At 47.7% G+C, this 20,909-nt stretch overlaps 1 protein-coding gene across 28 annotated transcripts in view; it reads left to right on the forward strand.

Annotated features, from left to right (window-relative positions):
• The window catches only part of PLEKHA7 (pleckstrin homology domain containing A7), a 218,193-nt gene that overhangs the window by 11,339 nt on the left and 185,945 nt on the right, over positions 1–20,909 (forward strand). For 2 of the 28 annotated variants that reach the window (XM_072725519.1, XM_072725522.1), the window contains exon 1: positions 17,394–17,541. The exons of 23 other annotated variants lie outside the window; for them this stretch is intronic. Coding sequence is in view for 2 of the 5 variants with exons in the window: in XM_072725526.1 (XP_072581627.1) it covers positions 17,939–17,991 (53 nt within the window). In the remaining 3 variants the exon portion in view is untranslated. Of the gene's footprint in view, positions 1–17,393; positions 17,542–17,698; positions 17,992–20,909 lie in introns of those variants that run through there. 3 more of the 28 variants (XM_072725506.1, XM_072725526.1, XM_072725502.1) reach the window with 3 other exon arrangements.

The raw sequence follows: 20,909 nt of genomic DNA on the forward strand, positions 1-20,909 counted from the left end.
TTGGGGGTTATAAAACATGAATTCTGGAGTCTGAGTACCAGGGTTGAGATCTTGGCTCTGCAGCCGGCTTAGGTCACTTAAGCCTCTGTCTTCAGAGGTTTCTTCATCTGTAGAATGGGGACAACGACTGTACTGTTGACTTAAGGATAGTGCCTGGCAAATCGCACTTGCTGTGTAAGAATTAACTATTATTATTACTACTCCTAGAAAGGAAGCCTGTTTCTGTGGTGAAGCGTGGCACAGTCAGCAGAGAGCTGTGGTTCATTGTTTTTGGGGAAATCTCCTAAGATAAGGCTAGCAGGAGAGAGAAGTGTGTTTTCTTGTTGAGACTTGTCTTCAAAAAGAAGCTGAGCACTAAATCGTTGGTGCCTAAATATGAAAGAAATGATTCTTCATCTTTGAAGCCCTGTGTGGATGTGTCCAACTAGCGAGAAAATGAATAGGTGCCTTGGGCTTATGATCAACACATTTTCCAAATGGGCAGTTTTGATCTATTCCTCTTTCATCCTCCAGCCCCACCTCCTGGTGAGACGGTTCCGTGGTGTTAGTATTAGTGTTTGCATTGCCTGGCAAGGCATCTAGCTTTTTCTTTGGAGGTAATGAACCCTGGTACCTATGCTAGAGCACTTGACGAAGGAGTAGTGAGGCAGACACGAAGTAGTGACTGTTCTGAAATGCTGAGTCAAAACTTTCAGGGGTTGGGACAGGGAATCAGCATTATTACAAGTTCCACGAGTGATTCTATGGACACGGGAAGTGAAAACATCTCAGAGCTTCAGCTTCCCCACAATAATGATATCGTGCGATAATAATAATGCTACTTTCCTTCCTGGTGTTGTTGAGAATTTATTGAGAATCTGATATGGTGGCCTGTCTGCAGCTCCTTTCGGCGCATGGTAGGTGCTCAGGCATTTGCGAGCCTTTTCATTTACAGGAGGCCCTCTGTTGGAACTGATTGGATGAAGCAGTGGGAAGGGCCTTGAGAAAGTGTCAGTAGGCACTGCTGTCCGTTAATGCCCACCCTGTTAGCCAGAGTAGATCCCGGGCCCCTGGTGGGCCTCTGGTTTCCCCCATGGAGGTTGGGAATGTGCTGCTGTTCCCTCTGCCCGGATGATGCTGGCAGTCCTAGAGGTAGGTAGTAAGGCTGGTCTTGTGGGTGACCACTTTGTAGGGACTATCATCTGCTTAGGTCTCAGAACCCCATGACCACTTAGAGATCCTTCTGAGGGCAGAGGAAGGCCTGGACTAAGGGGTGTTGTTCTGAGTGATTGACATTGAAAGCCTGGACTAAGGGGTGTTGTTCTGAGTGATTGACATTGAAAGCCAGAGCCGGCATGGAGGCTGCAATTAAATTGAGAAATTGGAATGTTACCCTGCGTGGGAGAATAGATGCTCCAGCAGACAGTGGTGATGATGAGGAAGTCGTACAGGTGTCTGGTGTTGCAGTCTTCCCTGAGCTGGTCCTGGGGGAGATGGAGCAGGGACAGGATGGTGACTCAGTGCCAGGAATAGCTCGCCAGCATCCTGGGAACAGTGTCAGGCACAGAGCCAATCCTCAGCCAAATTGGTGTGGGTTAGTTTATCTGACATTTGGCATAACCTTTTTGACACTGGCCGACGTACAAAGAGAGAGTTGATTGGCGCTGAGAGCAAATTGAGGTTGTAAGTTGACCGCAAAGTCTGTGGTCAGGGTTTCTACCAGGGGAAAAGGTTTTCTTCCTTGCTCATGAAATTGTTGGGAGAGATTTTTTTTTTTCTCAACACATTCTGACCTGGGCATTTAAAGAAATAGATGAGTGCTGTGAGGCTAAATATCTATAATCACTGCACCCATTAATGCATTTCTAAATGGAATTGGTGGTACCTGAAATTACATCCATTTACCAAGGCTTGAATAATTACATTTTTTTAGCCCCGGTGTGTGGGTGGGAGCTGGAGAGTGCTCAGTTGGCTTCTCTCAGCCCTCCTCACCTGAAAATGCATAGATGTGTTTGTGTGTTTGGTACCAGATGGTTTATAAAACTCAGTGGGGGTATTAATTCTTTGGGGGAGAGGAAAGTAATTGGCTTCCTATTCTGTGAATAGATAGATATTTAAATTAGAACCCAAAGAACACGCTTTTTATTTCAAAAGCTCCATGTGTCTGAGGAGCCCAGTGATTTAAGATGTAATAACTGTGTTGTGTGATGATCTTGCTGGGCCTTTTGAGGCTGCTCCTTGAGGCTGGGAGGACTGGTTGGTGCTGATTGTCTTCTTGAGTCCCTGGAAAGGTTTGAGAATTTGCTTTTTTCTTTAAGGTCTGTATTGGATTTGGCTTGGTTTTGGGGTTCAGTAAGGTGAGCGCTAGGGCAGAGGGACTGTCACACTGAGAAGCCAGTTGCTTTTGTTGCGTCTATATTTGCTTGTTTTACAAATGTTTATCTAGTGCTCACCATATGCATTGTTTTAAGGGCTTAACAGACAGGGGTTCATTTAATACTACTTGAGGTAGGTACTTATCTGATTCTCATTTTTACATATGAGGAAGATGAGGCACAGGCAAATTAGGGAGCTTGTAGTACAGGTGTAAGGTGGCAGGGCAGGGATCATCCCCAGCTGTCCTTAATTGGGGGGTCCCTTTAAGCCCTGCTTGGCCTGTTTCACCATGCTCCATGGTAGATAGGGAAACTATAGGGTTGTGATTGAGCACACAGGTTTGGCAGCCCAACTTTGTGGCTGTGGAACTCAGGCGAGTCATTTAACCTCTGAACAAAATGGGGCAAATGCTGGTATCTGCCCCATGGGTCTTTTGTAGTGGTTAAATGAATGAGAGTAATACAGACATTCCCTGACTTACAGTAGTTCAACTTAATGATTTTTTGACATTCCCATTATGGGAAAGAGATTTGCATATCATAGATAGACACCATACTTTGAATTTTGAGTTTTGCTCTTTTCCCAGGCTAGCAATAGGTGTTGCGACACTGGCAATGCTGGGCAGCAGCAGTGAACAGAGCTCCCAGTCAGCCATGAGATCATGAGGGTAAACAACTGATAGACTTACAGCCATTCTGTACTCATACAATTATTGTGGGTTTTTTTTCCTTTTGGTACAGTATCCAATATATTACATGAGATTTCCAACATTTTATTATAGGCTTTGTGTCAGATGATTTTGCCCAATTGTAGGCTCACCTAAGTACATGTAAGGTAGGCTCCCTAAGTTATGGCATTGGATAGGTGAGGTATATTTTTATTTTTTGAAGAATTTGTTTATTTATTCATAAGAGACACATACAGAGAGGCAGAGACATAGGTGGAGGGAGAAGTGGGCTACATGCAGGGAGCCCAATGTGGGACTTGATCCCAGGATCCAAGAATCACGCCCTGAGCTAGAGGCAGACCCTCAGCCACTGAGCCACCCAGGCATCTCTGACTTCAATATTTTCAATTTACAATGAGTTTGTCAGGATATAAACCACATTGTAGATTGAGGAAGTATGGACATGTAAAATACTCAGTCCCCAGGGCATAGTATATTTAGTAAATTTTAGCAAATATTTCCATGAATGTTTTTTTCCGTAATAGCTGATTGGTCCAAGCATATTTGGGTAATTCCTTGACTTATATCCCACAGTGACTCTTATCTTCTGATATATACAGAGGGTACTTGTGTACTGTCCAGCTCAGATTCTCAGTTACGGGCATTTTGTGATACAGGGCATTGAACATCCTGATGCATTTTGCAGAGTGTTAAGAATGTCCAACTGTACTTGCTGTTTTTAACCACAGCTGTACCCTAATTATGACCTTGGCTGTTACAGCTGAAAGGGTTAGGCAATTTGAATATAGTAAACATATCTGACCCAAGCTCTGGCTTGCGTTCCCTGGGTGAGGGGAGAAATAGCTCTGGTGATAATGGAAAAGTGAAGAGGGGAGGCCAGATTCAGTTTAGCATTTGTGTATCCATTTTTGCCATGTACTGGCACCATATTTGTTGCACTCTGTGGGATGTCAGGGAGCCCAGGGATCTGGTGAAGCAAGATGTCTGCACAGCTGCAGGTGACAGGATGGTCAAATAGTGTGTGACCAAGTGGTAGGTAAGTAGTATAGGTGCAGCACGGAGAGGAATGTCCAGGAGGAAACAATTCAGGGGTTGGAGGAGTCAGGGAAGACTTGGGGGCTTTATGAATTGGGATTGAGTGGGGACAAGACATGGAGCAGATGTTTCAGAGGGACTAGCATTCATCATTCAGGGGTCTCTTCATTTAGCAGACTTTACCTGAACACCCTGTGTGTACCAAGCATTGTCCTGGGCACTGGATAGCAAAATGAGTAGGGCAGAGTGGAGAACATAATACCGAGAGGCAGAATGACCCAGTGTCGGGAGCATGGTGTGGCACTGGATTGCCTGGGTTTGAATCCCTGCCCTGCCACTTACTAGCTTGTGAATTCTGAGCAGGTTAGATAATCTGGAGCATCGGTTTCCTCATCTGTAAGATGGAGGTAATAATAATTGTGCCGGAGATGAAATGAGTTCATATAAAGTATCAGAATAGCCTTGAATACATCCTATGTGTTGGTCATTATTATCTCTAGAAGGTGACCTCCATGAGGGCAGGATTTTCTCTCTCTTTTGTGTTCCCTGCTAGGTTGCTGGCTCCCAGAAGGTATCTGGTACATAGTAAGCACTCAGTTAGTGAATCAGAGTGCCATGGCTGTCCTTCAGGAACCTGGGAGCCTGATCTCCGGTGGGGACACAGACAAGGAACAGCTAGATGATACTGTGCGAATGATTTGATAAGGAGAGCTTGGGGATTGGAAGAGCACAGAGGAGAGCTGGCCAGGGATGGCTTTCTGGTGGGCGAGGGGAGGCTGAAAAGCAGGGATTTGTCGGATGACAAGAGGAAATTTGACTTTTCAAGGGAGGGGTAGCAGCCTGGGCAGAGCTGTAAGAACACAACACTTTCAAGATGTTGTGAGAAGAGGAAGGAGGTGCAGAAAAGCGCTGCTCAGAGGAGCTGGGGCTCGGTCCTGGGGGCAGTGCAGATCCAGGGCATGAGGAGGGGTGTGGCCAGGGCCCCACCAGGGTTGTGGGGGAGGAGGAGAGGATATACTGAGGTGCTAGGCATCTGCAGGGCTGGAGCCTGATGAGGGATCCCACCCAGCAGGTGAGGGGTTGGCCTCTAAAGGAGGAGAAGCTGGGTAACCCATACCGCTGCTTGGCAGCACTCCTGCCTTAAAATAGAAAGAGATGGAGATAAAGAGTGGGTGGTGTGAGTGTCCAAGGGGTGACCTAGTTAAAACCTGACCCCCTGGAAGGGCAAGAGCCGTCCTCACTGTCGCCCTGCTTACCTGGGCTCTCCTCGGCTCTGGGCGATGCACACAAGTCCTGTGGCAGGTGACCTTGGCCCTACCCCGCTTACAGGAAGTCTGGTTTCCAGGCTGTGTACTCAGTGCCTCTAGGGGAAAGGGGGTGCGTGAATAAGGGAGAGGCGGGGGGATGGGGTGGGAGAAGTCAAGTTAATGGAACCTATGTATTTAGCAATTCCAATTGAAGGAGATTTTGAGGAAAAACTCTTTATATTTAGGTATCAGTTCCCCACGGAGTATCCTAATTCCTTAAGGACTTAATTATCGACAGATAGTAACACCCTTCCCCTCCCTTGTTACCCCACCCTGGCTTCTGACTTCCTTAAATACCCCCAGAGATAGTAGGGAAGAGTAAAAGTGGAGGCTTTCACTTTCTCAGGCCCTCTCCCTCATTTTTCTTTGGACTGTGATTTCTCTGAGGCCTTCAGGAATTATTTCTATAGCTGGTCATTTCCATGCAGGATCTGCCAAAGGTCCTCATGCAGGACTTTATAAACTTTACCTGGGGTTGTGAGTCTGACACACTGTGAAGATGGCATGTACAGGCGTGTGAAGTGGAGTCCTCTGACCATTGTGCCTGGGGATGTTTTTCTGGCTTGCAATCTAGTGTTGGCGGGGGTGCCCTGTGCTTGTTTCTATAATCCCTATCCACCACGTATTCAGCACCTACTGTGTGCTTGCTAGGCCTTCACGATGGCTCTGTGAATCTGGTGTCACCAGCAGGGAGAGCCCCTGGGAATGAGAGAGCAGAAGCTGCCACAGAGGACCCAATGGTGATGATTGTTTCTAGTGAGCTTGAGCCATGTTTAAGAGGGCCAGGAAGTTTTGCTTGTCTGTGGGAATGGGCTCCTGGTACTGGGCCTGACAGGAGGGAAGAGTGTGAGCTGAGTGTAATGCCTTGGCTTCCTCTCATAGTGGGCAGGTGGGAAGGGTGGACAGAGTTGGTGATGGCATAGAAGAGATTCAATAGGATCAGCTCAAATAGGGCCACCTGGGTGGCTCAGTGGTTGAGTATCTGCCTTTGGCTCAGGTCGTGATCCTGGGGTCAAGGTCTGCATCAGGCTCCCCACAAGGAGCCTGCTTCTCCCTCTGCTTGTGTCTCTGTCTGTCTCTCATGAATAAATAAATAAAGTATTAAAAAAAAAAATCAGGGATCCCTGGGTGGCTCAGCAGTTTGGCGCCTGTGTTCAGCCCAGGGCGTGATCCTGGAGTCCCAGTATCGAGTCCCACATCAGGCTCCCTGCATGGAGCCTGCTTCTCCCTCTGCCTGTGTCTCTGCCTCTCCTCTCTCTCTCTCTCTGTCTCTCATGAATAAATAAATAAAATTAAAAAAAAATAAAATAAAATAAAAAATACCAGATCAAACATCACCACACTTTTCACACATCATTTGCTTTAACCTTCATGGTATCCCTAAAAGGTGTTCTTCCTCCCATTTTATAGATGAGGATGCAGAGGCCCAGGGAAATTATACGTCCAAAGTCACACACCTAGGAGTGGTTGGTGTATTCTGATTCACTTGTAGGCCACCTCAGGTAGTATGTTAAGATTTTCATTTGCACATGTGGCTCTGAGACCCAGGCTCAAATGACTTACCCAGAGTCACACAGTGGAAGGTAGTGGCACTGGGCCTGGGACTCAGATCACCGAGCTCCCTCACTGGCTTCCTTGTAAAGGAGCTCTTCCACCTTTCAAAGGCAGGAGCAGTTTGCCCATGAGCCACCCAACCCTTCAGAGGTGGGGGGAGAAGGATGGTGAGTCCTGCAGGGAGAGGCCCCTCCTGGCTTCTGCTTTCTCTTCACACCCAAACCCAGAGTCACATGCCTTCCTGCCTGCAGCTCTGCAGTGATGCACTTTCCATACTTGTATGTCTGGCTGGGGCTCTGGACACCTAATTCAGCTTGTCTTTTGGTTTACTCAGTACAAGCAGCCAGTAATGCCCAGGACTACTTGGCATCAGGCACATTTCCAGGGAACTTTTATTTTTTTTATTTTTATTTTTTTAATTTTAATTTTAATTTTTTAATTAATTTTTATTGGTGTTCAATTTACCAACATACAGAAAAACACCCAGTGCTCATCCCGTCAAGTGTCCACCTCAGTGCCCATCACCCATTCCCCTCCAACACCCACCCTCCTCCCCTTCCACCACCCCTAGTTCGTTTCACCGAGTTAGGAGTCTTTATGTTCTGTCTCCCTTTCCAGGGAACTTTTAAAACCCTGCCATCTCTCCTTTGAAATATATCTGGAATCAGATTGTACCTCTGACCTGCGACCACCTTAGCCCACGCTATTGTCATCTGTTGCCCGGACTGTTGCAATACCCTCCTAACTAGTCCCTGAGCTTCTCTTCCCCTCCCCCAGGACAACAGCTGGAGATTGTTCTACAGTGGAATTTGGATTATGTCACCTCTCTTAAACCACCTAAGGGCTCCCATCTCACACACAGCAGAATCCTAGGTCCTCATAGCAGCCCTTGAGGCTCTGTGTCATCTATTCCCACCCCCTTTACCCCTCCGACCTCATTTCTTCTCTCTCTGCCTGCCGCTCTGCTCTAGCCATGTTGGCCTCCTTGCCGTTCTTCCAACACGTGAACACAACAAGCCTTTGGGCCTTTGCACTCACTGTGCTCTTTATCTGGAATGGTCCACTGCTTCCTCACTTCCTTCAGGTCACATGTCACCTTTTTAGGGTGGCCTTTCCGGACTCCTCTCCCCCGGCACTTTATCGTCCTTTAACTTTCCTCTCTTTTTCTTTAGAGTTCTCAGCCAATCCAGATACAGTAGGCTTTATTTTTATTTTTATTTATTTTATATTATTTTTTAAAAGATTTTATTTATTCATGAGAGACACACAGAGAGAGGTAGAGGAGACATAGGCAGAAAGAGAAGCAGACTCCACACAGGGAGCCTGATGTGGGACTCGATCCGGGAGCCAAAGGCAGATGCTCAAGTGCTGAGCCACCCAGGCGTCCCCAGATACATTATATTTTAATTTGTTTGTCTCTCCCACTAGAATTTAATGTCTGTGAAGACACAGAGTGCCTGTTGCTCAAGACGGTACCTCTAGTGTCTAAAATAGTGGTTGCAACAAGTAGCTGTTTAGAAAATAATTTTTTAGCTTTATTGAGCTATGATTCACAAAGGTTCTTGAATATATTTAAGATGTACCACCTGATGTTTTGAGATATATATATAAAATCACAACTGAGATAGTTAACACATGCGTAACTTCTTGTGGTTACTTTTTCGGTGTATGGTGAGAGAAGATAATTGTTGAATGAATTTATTAAATGGTTCGGTGAACGCTGTGCTATTCTGTCTTGGGACTCTGGCCAAGAAGCTTTTTAGCCACTGAGCGGTGCCTCTATACCCAAGGGAACTGTAGCCCGAGAGGTAGAGGGATGGGCCTTGGGTACCCTGGCTTCGGTGTCCCCAAAGACTACTCTCTAGTTTGGGAAATCATATGGTATTCTTATTTATCTCCATACTGGCCTCCAGTCACTCCCTCTGGGGAATTTTTTTTTTTAGATTTTATTTATTTATTCATAGAGACAGGGACAAAGAGAGAGAGAGAAAGAGGCAGAGACACAGGCAGAGGGAGAAGCAGGTTCCATGCAGGGAGACGGATGTGGGACTTGATCCTGGGTCTCCAGGATCACACCCCGGGCTGCAGGCGGCGCTAAACCGCTGTGCCACCGGGGCTGCCCGAATTTTTGAAAATCAATATATTCTATCATGCTTATCTACAGTGACCACAGCAAATTAAAACGTGTTGGCTTACCGGCTAACCCTCAGAAGCATTTAAATGCCAACTGAGTTCTCAAAGCCATACAGATCCTCTTGGTGGCCAGAGGAGATACCATCCCATACCTCAAGGTTCTCCCTGTAGAGTTGGATTTGAGCCGTGCCCAGGACAACAGTGTGATTCAGAGCTGAGGGTGTAATAAACTGGAAGGAAAGAAATCAAGGTTGAGTGGACACCTATTGTGCGCCATACACAGGCATGATAGTTATGTAGTTATCTCACTGAACCTTGAGGTTCACAATTCCATGCTCATTTGATGGGATGAGGAAATTAAGGCTCAGAAGTGATGCGACCAAGACTCTCACTGACTTCAGAGCCTTAGGAGTAATTGGGAAAAGCTCTAAAGGGAAAATCACAACCAGACTGTGAAGGACCATTAGTATTTGGGTCATGGGGACAGTGTGGCATCAGCAGTGGCACAGGTGATGAGACAAGAGTGCTCTATCAGGTGTGGCTTGGATGGTTTTGAGGCAGCCTGCTGAATATGAATATGTGTCTTTCTTTTTCTTATTATTAATTACCTGGGAACTGGGAGAGAATATTTTTAATGAAGCCCCCAGAGAGCTGGGGCTAGGGAAACCTGGCATCAGCCCTTCCCCACATACGACCTATGCATCTTGGGGTCCCCAGGGACCATCCCAGACAGTGCTCACCTGACTACGTGCAGCTCAGCCTGGCTCCCAAAGGAGATTGGAGCAAACCTTACCAGTGCTGGAGGTCTTGTGGTTGGGGAAGGTAGGACACTGCCATGTCCTGGGTGGGGACTCCCCCCAAAAAAGAACTGGGGACTGTGACACGAGCTTCCCTGTCTGGGTGTGGGGGTTAGTGCTGATTCAGAATAGTAAGCCCTTATGAAGTAAATGCTTCTTGCCACCCAGCTTGTACTGGTGGGGTTGGAGCTGCTAAGAGGGCAAAAGAGGTGCCTGTCTTGATATCAGTTTAATTAACTTGTTCATACAGTTGTTTGCTTATCAGCATTTATTAGCTCCTATTCTGTACCAGATGGCACCATACCAGATTCTGAGGCTACAAAGACAAGGATGTCTTCAAGGAATTCATAGTCTAGCATAGGGAGAAACAGGCCAAAGATAATGTTCAGTGGGTAAGGGCTGTGGGACAAGAAAACAGCCTGCGGCTGTTGCATGGTGCCTGAGGCCACAAGGCTTTGGGTTGGCCAACTTGGGTTTGACTCTTAACCACTTACCATCTTTGACTTTGGCCTGTTCTTGGTCTGGGCTGGGTGCTTACATACTTTGTCTCATTTATTCCTCAACTCAGCCTAGTGAGAAAAAATTTTTCCCCATTTTGTATTTGAGGAAATTAAAACTTGGAGAGAACGAATACTTTGTTAGAGTCGCTCGGTAAATAAATAGCAGGACTAAGATTCCAACCCAAGTCTGACTCCAAAGTTCCTGTACTTTCTGCTCTAACCGGCTGAGGAGAATGAGTTTTGTTCATGCTCCTGCATGGCTGGTGCCCTCTAGGAGATGCAGCTCTGGGAAAAAGTTGTTTACTGACCATAAACTCCGTAGTTGTTGACAGAATGATGTGACCATCCAGAATGCTAGTTTTGTCTTAGGCCACTTTAATGAAAAGTATAGTGCTCACAACATGGGAGGTGATGGTGCTGCTCTGCCCTTGGAGATCACAGGTAGAGTATGGGGGTCCATTCTAGGATCACCTTTTTAAGAGGGATATGACTCCTTGAAGTCCTTCTGAGGGAATGACTGTAATGGGCACTGGAAACGTCATCTCCTGAGGAACAGCCAAGGAAACTGTGGGGATTTCATGCGGGGAAGAGGAGACACACAAGGAGATGAGGGCTGGTCTCAAATATCTGAAGGGCTGTCACATAGAAGAATCTTATTATCTGGGAGAGCAATAGGGAGAAAGTTTTTTATTTTTTTTGTAAAGATTTTATTTATTCATTCATGAGAGAGAGAGAAAGAGCGGGGCAGAGACACAGGCAGAGGGAGAAGCAGGCTCCATGCAGGGTGCCTGATGCGGGACTTGATCCCAGGACCCTGGGATCACACCCTGAGCGAAAGGCAGACGCTCAACCGCTGAGCCACCCAGGTGTTCCAGGAAAAAGGTTTTTGGCTCTGGGTTTACAATAGAACCTTCTAAAATATTTCAGTATATAGTGAGTGAACTGTCACCAAGGAGCTTGGCCTTCCAAATAATGTCTAGGAAACTTCACCCAGTGGTATTGAGGACTTCTTAGGTGCAGATGCATTAGAGAGTTGACTCCAGGTTTGTGCAGAGCCCTTTGAAATATTTGTGATAAAATAAGCTCCCCATTGCTAGCAATGAGTGGGAGTCCACTACCCATGAGACCTATTGAGTGGAGGAGGCAGGAGAGAATGGAACAGGTGGTAAGAAGGGAGGGATCCAGGAGGCCTTCATGGAATGGTGACATTGGAGTAGGGCCTAGATAATACTTCATTATGTGGGGAGAGGGTCAAAGACCTAGAGGAGGCACATATAAGTGAGTACAAATGACGTGGAGGGAGAGAGCCAGATGCTCTGGTGGGGTATTTCCTGCCAGCTGGAAGACTCTTCCCTTCCTGACAGTAGAGCTTGAAGCTCTCTGGTAGTTGAAGGATATCCAGATTTACTGCAGTTTGCTGGTAACACTTGGGTCATGAAGAGGCAGGGAGAGATGTTCCTGTGAGGCTTTTTCTATTTCTCAGAGGAAGGCGATGCCTGAGATGAGAGAGGGTTTCCTGGCCAGCAGAGGGTGAGCTGAGGCTAGAACCCACTGCCCAATCCCAATACCTCATCTGGGGGCTGTTTTCAGTGTGCCCCATGGATGACTCTGTCCAGACTCCGTTTTTCCTGGTTCCGCCTCCTGGCAGGCTGTTATCCTTAAGAGAGAAAAGGAGGAGAGAACAAAGTTGTATTTACCAAAGGGGCTGGTTGGGCAGGTCTTCTTGCTGAAGCTGGAGTCTAGGCCAAGGTCAACTGGGCTGGCTCCTAGTGGGTGGAGGTGGGTGGGGTCAGGCCCTGGAGGGCCATAAACTGAGGGCTTTTGGTTGGGGGTGATGGTAGGAATGGAGGTTTGTCCAGGGTATTGCCCCTGAGCACAGTGGGCTGGAAAGATTACAGCTCATACATTCTTTCTCAGATTAGGGCCATGGGAGATTATGGGATACACAGGAGGCTGTAGGAGGCCTGTAAATTTCCCATTTGGGGCAATTAATTTGATGGATTGTAAAACAGCTCACCACTTCCTCTCCCCCTGCCTGGGCTGGGCAGTCAGACTGGCCGGAGAATGTCCCAGAATGCTTTCCCCAGAGTCCTGCACTGCCTTCCAGGGTCCCTTGTTAAAGCGTTCACTGGGGGCAGGGGCTGAGCATGTCCTTTTGCTGCCACCCCTCTGGTACAAGGAAGAGCACATAGTAGGTGCTTTAGAGAACCATGCAGAGCTGGTACCTATCTGATTGGAACTCTTCCAGAATGCTGTTAGGGGTGGGACGGAGTGGGGCTCGTGGTGGCAGCTCTGGTTTGTAGATGGGGAAGTTGAGCCCCAGAGTGGCGGTGGATGAGGTAACCTGCCCAAGGTCACTCAGATCGTTGGTGCTAGCTGGGACGCTAGCCAGATCTCTTCTCTCCTGGGCCAGGGTGTGTTCTTCCCAGTTGTGGTATGCTCAAAGTGAAAGTGAAATAAATAGCACTTCTTCTGGTTCTTTCCCCTGACTTCCTCCTTGCCTTCAGCCAGTTACTGCTTTGGTGATTGTGTACAAGGCATGACAGGGTTCTCCTCTCATCTCCTCCAAGCAGTTTTGCAGCATGTACTTCTCCTGCGTGCTCACTAGTGTACCGTGGCTCATCTCGGTGTCTCTCTTCTCGGTGGGGTCTGGCACCTGTGATTGGTAAAGGGTTCCTGCACATCGCCTTTCTCTGGTGCCTCCTGAAGGCCCTGTCCTCACCAGCACACACTGAGGCTGGTGCAGTTGGTCCTGACAATTGTCAAGCTTTGGTCCTGTCTTCCTTCCAGGGACCCAGAGTCCACATCCTAATGTGCCTCCTGATGAGGGCCTTCCCAGATGTTCCTAACTTGGGGCTTCTCTTTGTGCGGTCTGCATCCCATCAGATCACGCTGTTCACCTTGGCCTGAACACAGCTCAGCAACATCCTATTACTTCTACACTCTCCTGCTTCTATGTAGTTTCCATTCCACCCAGGAATGTCCCTATGCATCCTTAAGGTTCAGACATTACCTCAGGAAGTCTTCCCTGACCACTCTCCACCAAGGCTTTGTGATATCCCTTCATTGGTGCTTTTGTTCATTTATTCAGCAATGATGTAATGAGAAACTGTTCTGCACCCACAGTGTTATAAGTGCACGTGAATGAAACACTGAGGCACCTGTGCTCATGGAGCTTACAGCCTAGCTCCTCTCTTGCCACGTATCTCCTTAGTTTATACTAATGTTTCCGTCTCTCCCACATTAACCTATGAATTCTCCCCATGTTTTATGCACTCCTCTCTCGATCTCTAGCACTCAGCACAGTGTCTGGCAAAGAAAACCTTAAAAGTTGGGCCCTGGGTGGCTCAGTGGTTGAATGATTGCCTTGGGCTCAGGGCGTGATCCTGGGGTCCTGGAATCAAGTCCCGCATCAGGCTCCCTGTGGGGAGCCTGCTTCTCCCTCTGCCTATGTCTCTGCCTCTCTCTCTATGTGTCTCTCATGAATAAATAAATAAAGTCTTAAAAAAAATAGAAAGCCTTAAAAGTTAGCATTGGATGAACGAATGAACAGGTTTCCCACCTTCTTGTCTCCTCTAATCCACCTGTAGAGTGTACATGTCTCGCTGCTTGTATGCAGCACCCCTGCCTTCCCCATGCACTGCTGGCACCGTCCTGCTCACATGCCTGTCTTGCTTCACATTACACCTTTTTTGTGTCTAAAATCTTTTCTTTCTCTCTCACCTGGTTGTACATTTCTTCAAGGTGGGGTCCATTTCTAGTTCCACTTTATGTGCTTGGAGTTTCTGCCCCTCTTCATCTTCAGTAAAATGAAGGGCAATATGTGAAGTGCTGCAGAAAGAAGTAAAAATATAAGGAGAGACTGCCTTAGAGGTATGATGATTTACTCAGAAATCTGGTGGACACCTGCTGTGTACCAGCCCTGAGCCAGGTGCTGGGCATTTTTGATGAAGGAAGCAGAAACATCTGTCTTTGAGCAGCCCAGATGGAGGAACGTGAGGACAGGTGGGTGTAGGATGCCAGACCCTTCCCTTTGGTGGCACCACCAAGGGGGGTGTCACACAGGCCTGGAGTTCAATCCCATCTCTGTCCCTTGGTATCTGGCTGACCTTGGACAAATGAGTCAACTTTTCTTGAGCTTCGGTTTTCTCATTCATAATAAGGGGCTGGGACGAACATCCCCTTTGTGGAGCTGTTCATTCATTCATTGAGTTCGTGCTCTGTGCCAGGCATCGTTCTAGATGCCGGTGAGGGAATTGTGAACAAAGTCATTAAAAGTCTCTGCCCTCATGCAGTATGCATCTCAATAGGAGAAAGACTGGAAACAAAATGGTTTAAATACATAGAATCAGGGGATGGTAAGCAATGTGGAGGGAAAGAAGCCAGGAAAGGAGGGAGGAACACCGGAAGAGCAGGCTTGGCGGGGAAGCAGATGGTTAGAGGAAGCCTCTGCAGAGAGGGCATTGGCGGAGAGATGTGAGCCTGCAGCAGACATCTGGGGGCAAGACATTCCGTGAAGGGTAGCAGCAAACGCAGAAGTCCTAAGGCCGGAGTATGCTTGGCTTGTTGAGAGAAGAGCAAGGAGGCTACTGTGGCCAAGACTAAAGGAGTAAGAGCTGAGGTGAGAGAGAGAGAGAGAGAGAGAGAGAGAGAGAGAGAATAGAGTTGTTTGCAGACCTTAGAAGGGACTTTGGCTTTAACTGGAGTTAGATGATAGTCCTCACTTGGAGGGCTTTGAACAAAGCAGTGGCATGATATGCCTTTTGATTTAGAAAAAGGATAATTCTGGTTGTTGTGCGGAGAAGAGACAGAGACAATGTAAGTAGTGGGCTTAGCACAGGGTCTGGCACGGACGCCTTCATGAAGTGGTAATGTTCATCTTGATGATAATGTTATTAAAGATTGACCTGGATGCCTGCTGGTCCTGGCCTGGGCCCTCATCCTGTCTACCCTCTGCCCTCATAGGAGCTGTAGCATCCAGGTTGCCTTCACCTTGAGAAAAGCAATGAGTCCTGGGCACGGGAATGAGGAGAGAGAAGGTGTCTGAGTCTTTGGCTGTTTTTTTTTTTTTTTTTTTTTCCCTTGATCTTCTGTTTAGTAGTCATGGGAAGAAGGTGGTAGCAGTGGTGATGGTGGCAATGGTGCCAAAGAGGGGGCAGGAGAAAAGTCCTGGCCTCTGTAAACCTAGACTGGAGAGCTCGACCTGGCCTTTAGGAGCTGCCAGTCAGTCGCATGGCCCACTCCAGATAATGCCAAGTCAGCTGGTCCTAGAATGTCTGTCCTCTTCCTCTTTGCTCCTTCCTTCTGCTGGTGGTCTAGGATTCTCAGGAGGGGCTGGAGCTCTGCACACAGAGTTGCTCCCCTCCTCCTAGGACTTCACCATGAGCATCTCCTCGTTGCCTTCACCCCTAGAATCTTGATTCTTGTCCTTGATGTCTCCGATGTGGTTTACCTGTTTGCCCCGTATCGAAATGCCTCCAGCAGCACTGCTGATCAGGCTCTGTCCGCTGGATTACTTTGGATAGCAGGAGGGGTGCACAAGGCAGCCCCTCCTGGAGTCCTCATATCCCCATTGTTAGGAGGCTCCATTTTGAAGTTGAAACCTCTTCTGCTCTGACTTTCTTCTTTGCTTTTAGTTCTGAAAATACAGGGAGTGAGTTCTGGTTCCTCTTATCCCTGCTTCTGTCCTGTACCCACCCTCTATTAGGTAGAAGGTTGTTAGTTTCCCAAGAGACTCCTTGCAGTTCTGGCTCTGTTACTCGGGGATCGACTGGTTGAGGAGTCAAGGAAAGCTTTGTAGAGTAGGGTACATGGTGCTTGAGTGGGGTCCTCTAGCAGATTAGCTAGATCAGGAAAGGAAGAAAAGCCTTTGAGGCAGAAGGTAGGATGGTGTCTTTAAATAGTATGTAGAGTTAAGGACTTCTAGATTCTAGGTAGTTCAGTATCACTGGAATAGTAGGGGATGGGGGAAAGAGAGAGAAAGGGAAAGAAGAGGGAGGGAGGGAAGAGCAGGGAGGGAGGGAGAGAGAGAAAGAGAGAGAGAGAGTGTGTGTGTGTGTATGTGTGTAGAATACTGGGTACTGTGAAGAAGGTGAAGCTGAGAGGTCAGGTCAGAGTCAGAGCATGAAGGGCCACCTGGGACCTACCAGGGATTGTGGACCTGACGTCAGAGGACCGCCTAGGAGAATGGGTTTCTGGGGACCCATGGGTTTCACGTTCTCCTCAAACTGATAAATAGGTTTTTGAGCACCTCTGACTCTTCTTTCTGCTGGGGTCTGGGTTCACCAATTAAATCTGTCCTTCGGACTTTTGCAGAGTGGATTTGGGTACAAGTCAGCACCCTGAAGTGCCCGTCACCTTAGACATCCTGTTTCTGAGTTTAGTGTACCGGTGTGCCTGGTTCTGGGCTCCCGCCTCTTGATGACCTGTTTCATGGGTTGAGGTGGAGGAGGGTGCTATCCCATGGCCGGTCAGCCTCAGTTTGTCTCTGCCCCATAGTTGGCTGGACACACAGGCCTGCATTTGCCCTGTAGGGTGTCTCATTTATGCGGGCATGAACAGTGTCTGGATTCCAAGCCCTTGGCCAAACATTCCAGATTCTTTGGCCATAAACATTTTCTAAAGGGGCCTGGGACCCTTCCAGGGCTTGGCAGTTTTTGTTTATGCCCCACACAGATAGCTATTTGTATCTGATTTTCGTATATTCCCAAAAGTACGTTTCCAGCATCCTGGGGGAGGCCTGTCTCTCCCAGCCTGGCCGGCTCTTTGGGAATCTTCTGGCAGACTCACCTCACACCGCTGGCATATGGAGCGTCCTCCCACCACTGTCTGTCCTTCCCTGGTGTCTTGGATGCTGAAGGGCTGATGGTGGAGTGGGGCTTTTTGTTTTGTTTTTAAATAGGGGCAACGTGGGTAAACAGAGCGGCGTTTCTGGTGCTGTCGGGAGGGCCAGGACCCTACATTCCGGTTCCATGACGACAGCCTGTTTCGTTGCTGCTTGCCGGGCTGTGGGCAGCAGCAGTTTAGACGGAGACAATGGTGGCTCTGTTGAAATGCTGCTGAACTCCAGCAGAATGCATTTTAATTGAACACTTTCTACCCTGAAGTCTGCGGGGATCTGGTGGCCCACTCCTCCTCGTTCGCTCCTTTTCTCTTTGCAGCTCAAGAGCCAGGTTGTTACTGCAGCGCCTTTTTCCCCTCTGATATTAGCAGCCTCTTGTGGGTGTGTGTGTGGGGGGATGGTTTCCAGCCTGGGGGTGGGGCTAGCCCTGGGCTGACTTGGCTTGGTAATGGGAAGAGAGAGGAGGGCTGGCGGTGGCTGGGAGACATACCTGTAACCCGGTCTGGGTGTCAGCACAGGGCAGGGATCAGTGGGTGCCTTGGGATGCTCTCCTTCCCGGGACCAGGAACCTGCAGGTGCTTGGGAGCCCTGGGCCTAATGTCAGGCTGCCTGGGTTGCAACCCCAGGGTCTCACTTCCCAGCGTAACCTCTCTGGACCTCAGATCCCTCACCTGCAAAATGGGGGGATAGGAATAGTGTCTGCTTCTTAGGACAATTGTGAGAATTAAATGAATTCAATCATATCCAGTGTTATGGATACCTGGCACCTAATAAATACTCAGTAAGTACATTTATCATTATATTATATCATTTTAATATTATGTCCTGATCATCATTAATATTACATTTTACCCTGCAAGGCTTCCATCTGAGACTGCAAGAGGGACAGAGCAATATTCTCTCTAAAATGCAAATTTGCTCTAGTCACTCCTTGGCTGAGAAAGCCTCAGTGAGTCCCCATTAACTTCTCTGCATAAAGAGGAAGGAATTTCTGCTTATTGAAGGCCTACTCTGTGCTAAGTAACGAGCCCCTGATGACTGCTGCTCGTTTAGCCTGGTGGGTAAGACCTTTATCCGTTGGCCCTATTTTTATTTTAGTAATTTATTTATTTATTGAAGAATAATTGACAGGTAATATCGTGTTAGTTTCAGGTTATGACATAGTGATTTTCTACTATATACATTATGAAATAGTCACCACAATAAATCTAGTTACCATCTGTTGCCATACAAAATATCACAGTATTATTAACTATATTCCCTATGCTGTATGTTACATCCCTGTGTGATATTTATTTTATAACTGGGAGATTGTTCCTTTTATTGGCCCTTATCTTGCTTATCTTTTCTCCCCTACTCTGCCAAGCAAACAAACAAACAAACCCCAAACCCACAACTCTACCTCAAAGGATGGCTTGTTCTTCTCTGATGTCTCATTGGCCTTTTCTCCTCAGTGCCTTTGTACTTGTTCTGCCTTCTGCCAAGGATGCCCTGTGGGTGGTGGCTGTGGATCTGGAGAAGTAGATGGGACCGGGGAGAGTTTGGGGATTCCCACAGGGGGTGGTGGACACAGCCTGCATGAGAGCCCACTGGCCAGTCTGACTACAGGGGGCTGGCTGGTGGAATTCTGCTCCACCATTAGCTGTGTGGTCCTAGATATGCTCTACTAATAGCCACCCCATAGGTTTGTTGTGTGGAGTTAATGTCTGACCTACTGTGAGTGTCAACAGATGTTAGCTGTTCTTGCTTTTGCAGTCTTTCCAAAGATCTGATATAATTTTTCCTGTTTGGAGTTCTCTTACCAGACTCAACACTGGACTGGCTTTCTTTGCAGGGAAAGAGGAATTGGAGAAGTTCAATGCATCAGGGAGGTCCAAGCAGGGGTTCCTTGTCCTGCCTAGCAATTCCTGCGGCCTCTGGCCAGTACTGTGGGCCAAGGACGGTTTCCCTCTCTCTTGTCTCTCCATGGCAGGGACCCTGTCCTTCTCAGTTAGTGACTATGCTCCTTGATGTGGCTATTCCTTGTGGTGACAGCGGGGTAACAGACACAGGGTAGACTCACGAGACATGGAGATTATCTGTACACAGACCTGCTTGCTTATGGATGGATTTACCTGTCGCTGCATGGGCCACTTGGTAACCAAATGAGAATTCTTTTTTTTTTTTTAAAGATTTTATTTATTTATTCATGAGAGAGAGAGAGAGAGAGATGCATAGACACAGGCAGAGGGAGAAGCAGGCTCCATGCAGGGAGCCTGACGTGGGACTCGATCCCAGATCTCCAGGATCAGGCCCTGGGTGGAAGGCGGTGCTAAACTGCTGAGCCACCTGGGCTCTCCTCAAATGAGAAGTCTTTATGGACCAAAGTGAATTGCTGATTTGACATTAGTGAGTAACCCATTTCTGCTCAAGAAAGGTGGCATATGTGTTTTTTCATCTTGCTGGCTTCACAGGGCCAGGTTCTCAGAGACTGATAGGTTGCAGATACCTCTCCCTGGAACAGTGAAACTGATGAAGTGCCTTAGAAAGAGCAAGGGTAACAAAGAATGGGGGATTTAATTCAGGAAGCTATGCTGATGTGCAGTTCATGTCCCCTTGGCTCTCTGATTACTGGGCTCAACATTCAGGAGAGCTGGGGCTTTATCCTGGTTCTGTAGCTCACTATGTGACCTTGAGCCATTGGGCCTCAGATTCCATATCTGTAAAGTGGGAATAACCATCTAACTCTGCCTGCCTCCCAGAGTTATTTTCAAGGTCTTGTGTTTCTGTGTATTCATATTTGTTCACTCATTCAATTACCTTTTCTAGACCTACTGTGTCCCAGAGCCAGGCATCTAAGGATGAACAGGATATGATCTCCTCCCTTCTGGAGCCCAGAGAGGGAGGTGAAGGTAGGGAAAATGTGTGAGTGGATAGCCAACATGAACATGACTGTCTGGCAAGAGCTTTGCTAGAAGCACGAAGAAGTTATGTTGGTTCTTAACTCTGAGAGGTCAGGGGTGACTTTCCAGAAGAGGTAACACGTGACGGGGGTAGAGATAAGAACGGAAGGGGGCATGAGGTGGAGGCAAACATGGCCTGGCATTGTGGAAATGTGCCTAGGGTTGAAGATGGGGTTGTGGGCATGTGGGGAAGAGGCCACCTGCAGATCAGGCTGGAGATGGGCTAAGGGTTGAGTCTTTGTCAGGGGTGGGGGCAGAATGACTTCAGGCACTGGAGTGCAGGATCAGGTTGGTATTTTGCAAATCTCATTCTGGTGGTCCTCGTGCAGGGAGACGTGCTGGCTGCCCTGACCATAATCTATGACCATTTAAGTGAGAGATGATCCAGGCCTGAACTGAGGCAGGGCTGTGGGCATGGAGGAGGACACAAGGCACATTTGTGTATGTATGTGTGTATGCGTATTTATATGTATGTATTCTGGGAAAGGGCAGTTTCATAGCTTATTGAGATCATCAGAAGTACAGACACCTAGCATTTTCAGTGCTATGGCTCCATCCTTCCAGGGGATATGGAGACAAATTACAGAGGTTTATGTACAGGGATGGTCATTTGCAGTCTTGTGTATATTACTAAGAAATTGAAAACAGCCTTGTCCATCGGTTAGGAGTCAGATAACTAAATTATGGAGACCATAAAATGCAACCATTAAATGTTGTTTGCCGGCCTATTTTTCTGAACACAGCAAGATAAACATAC

The sequence above is a fragment of the Vulpes vulpes genome, chromosome 11 (assembly GCF_048418805.1).
Source record: "Vulpes vulpes isolate BD-2025 chromosome 11, VulVul3, whole genome shotgun sequence".
NCBI lineage: Eukaryota > Metazoa > Chordata > Mammalia > Carnivora > Canidae > Vulpes > Vulpes vulpes.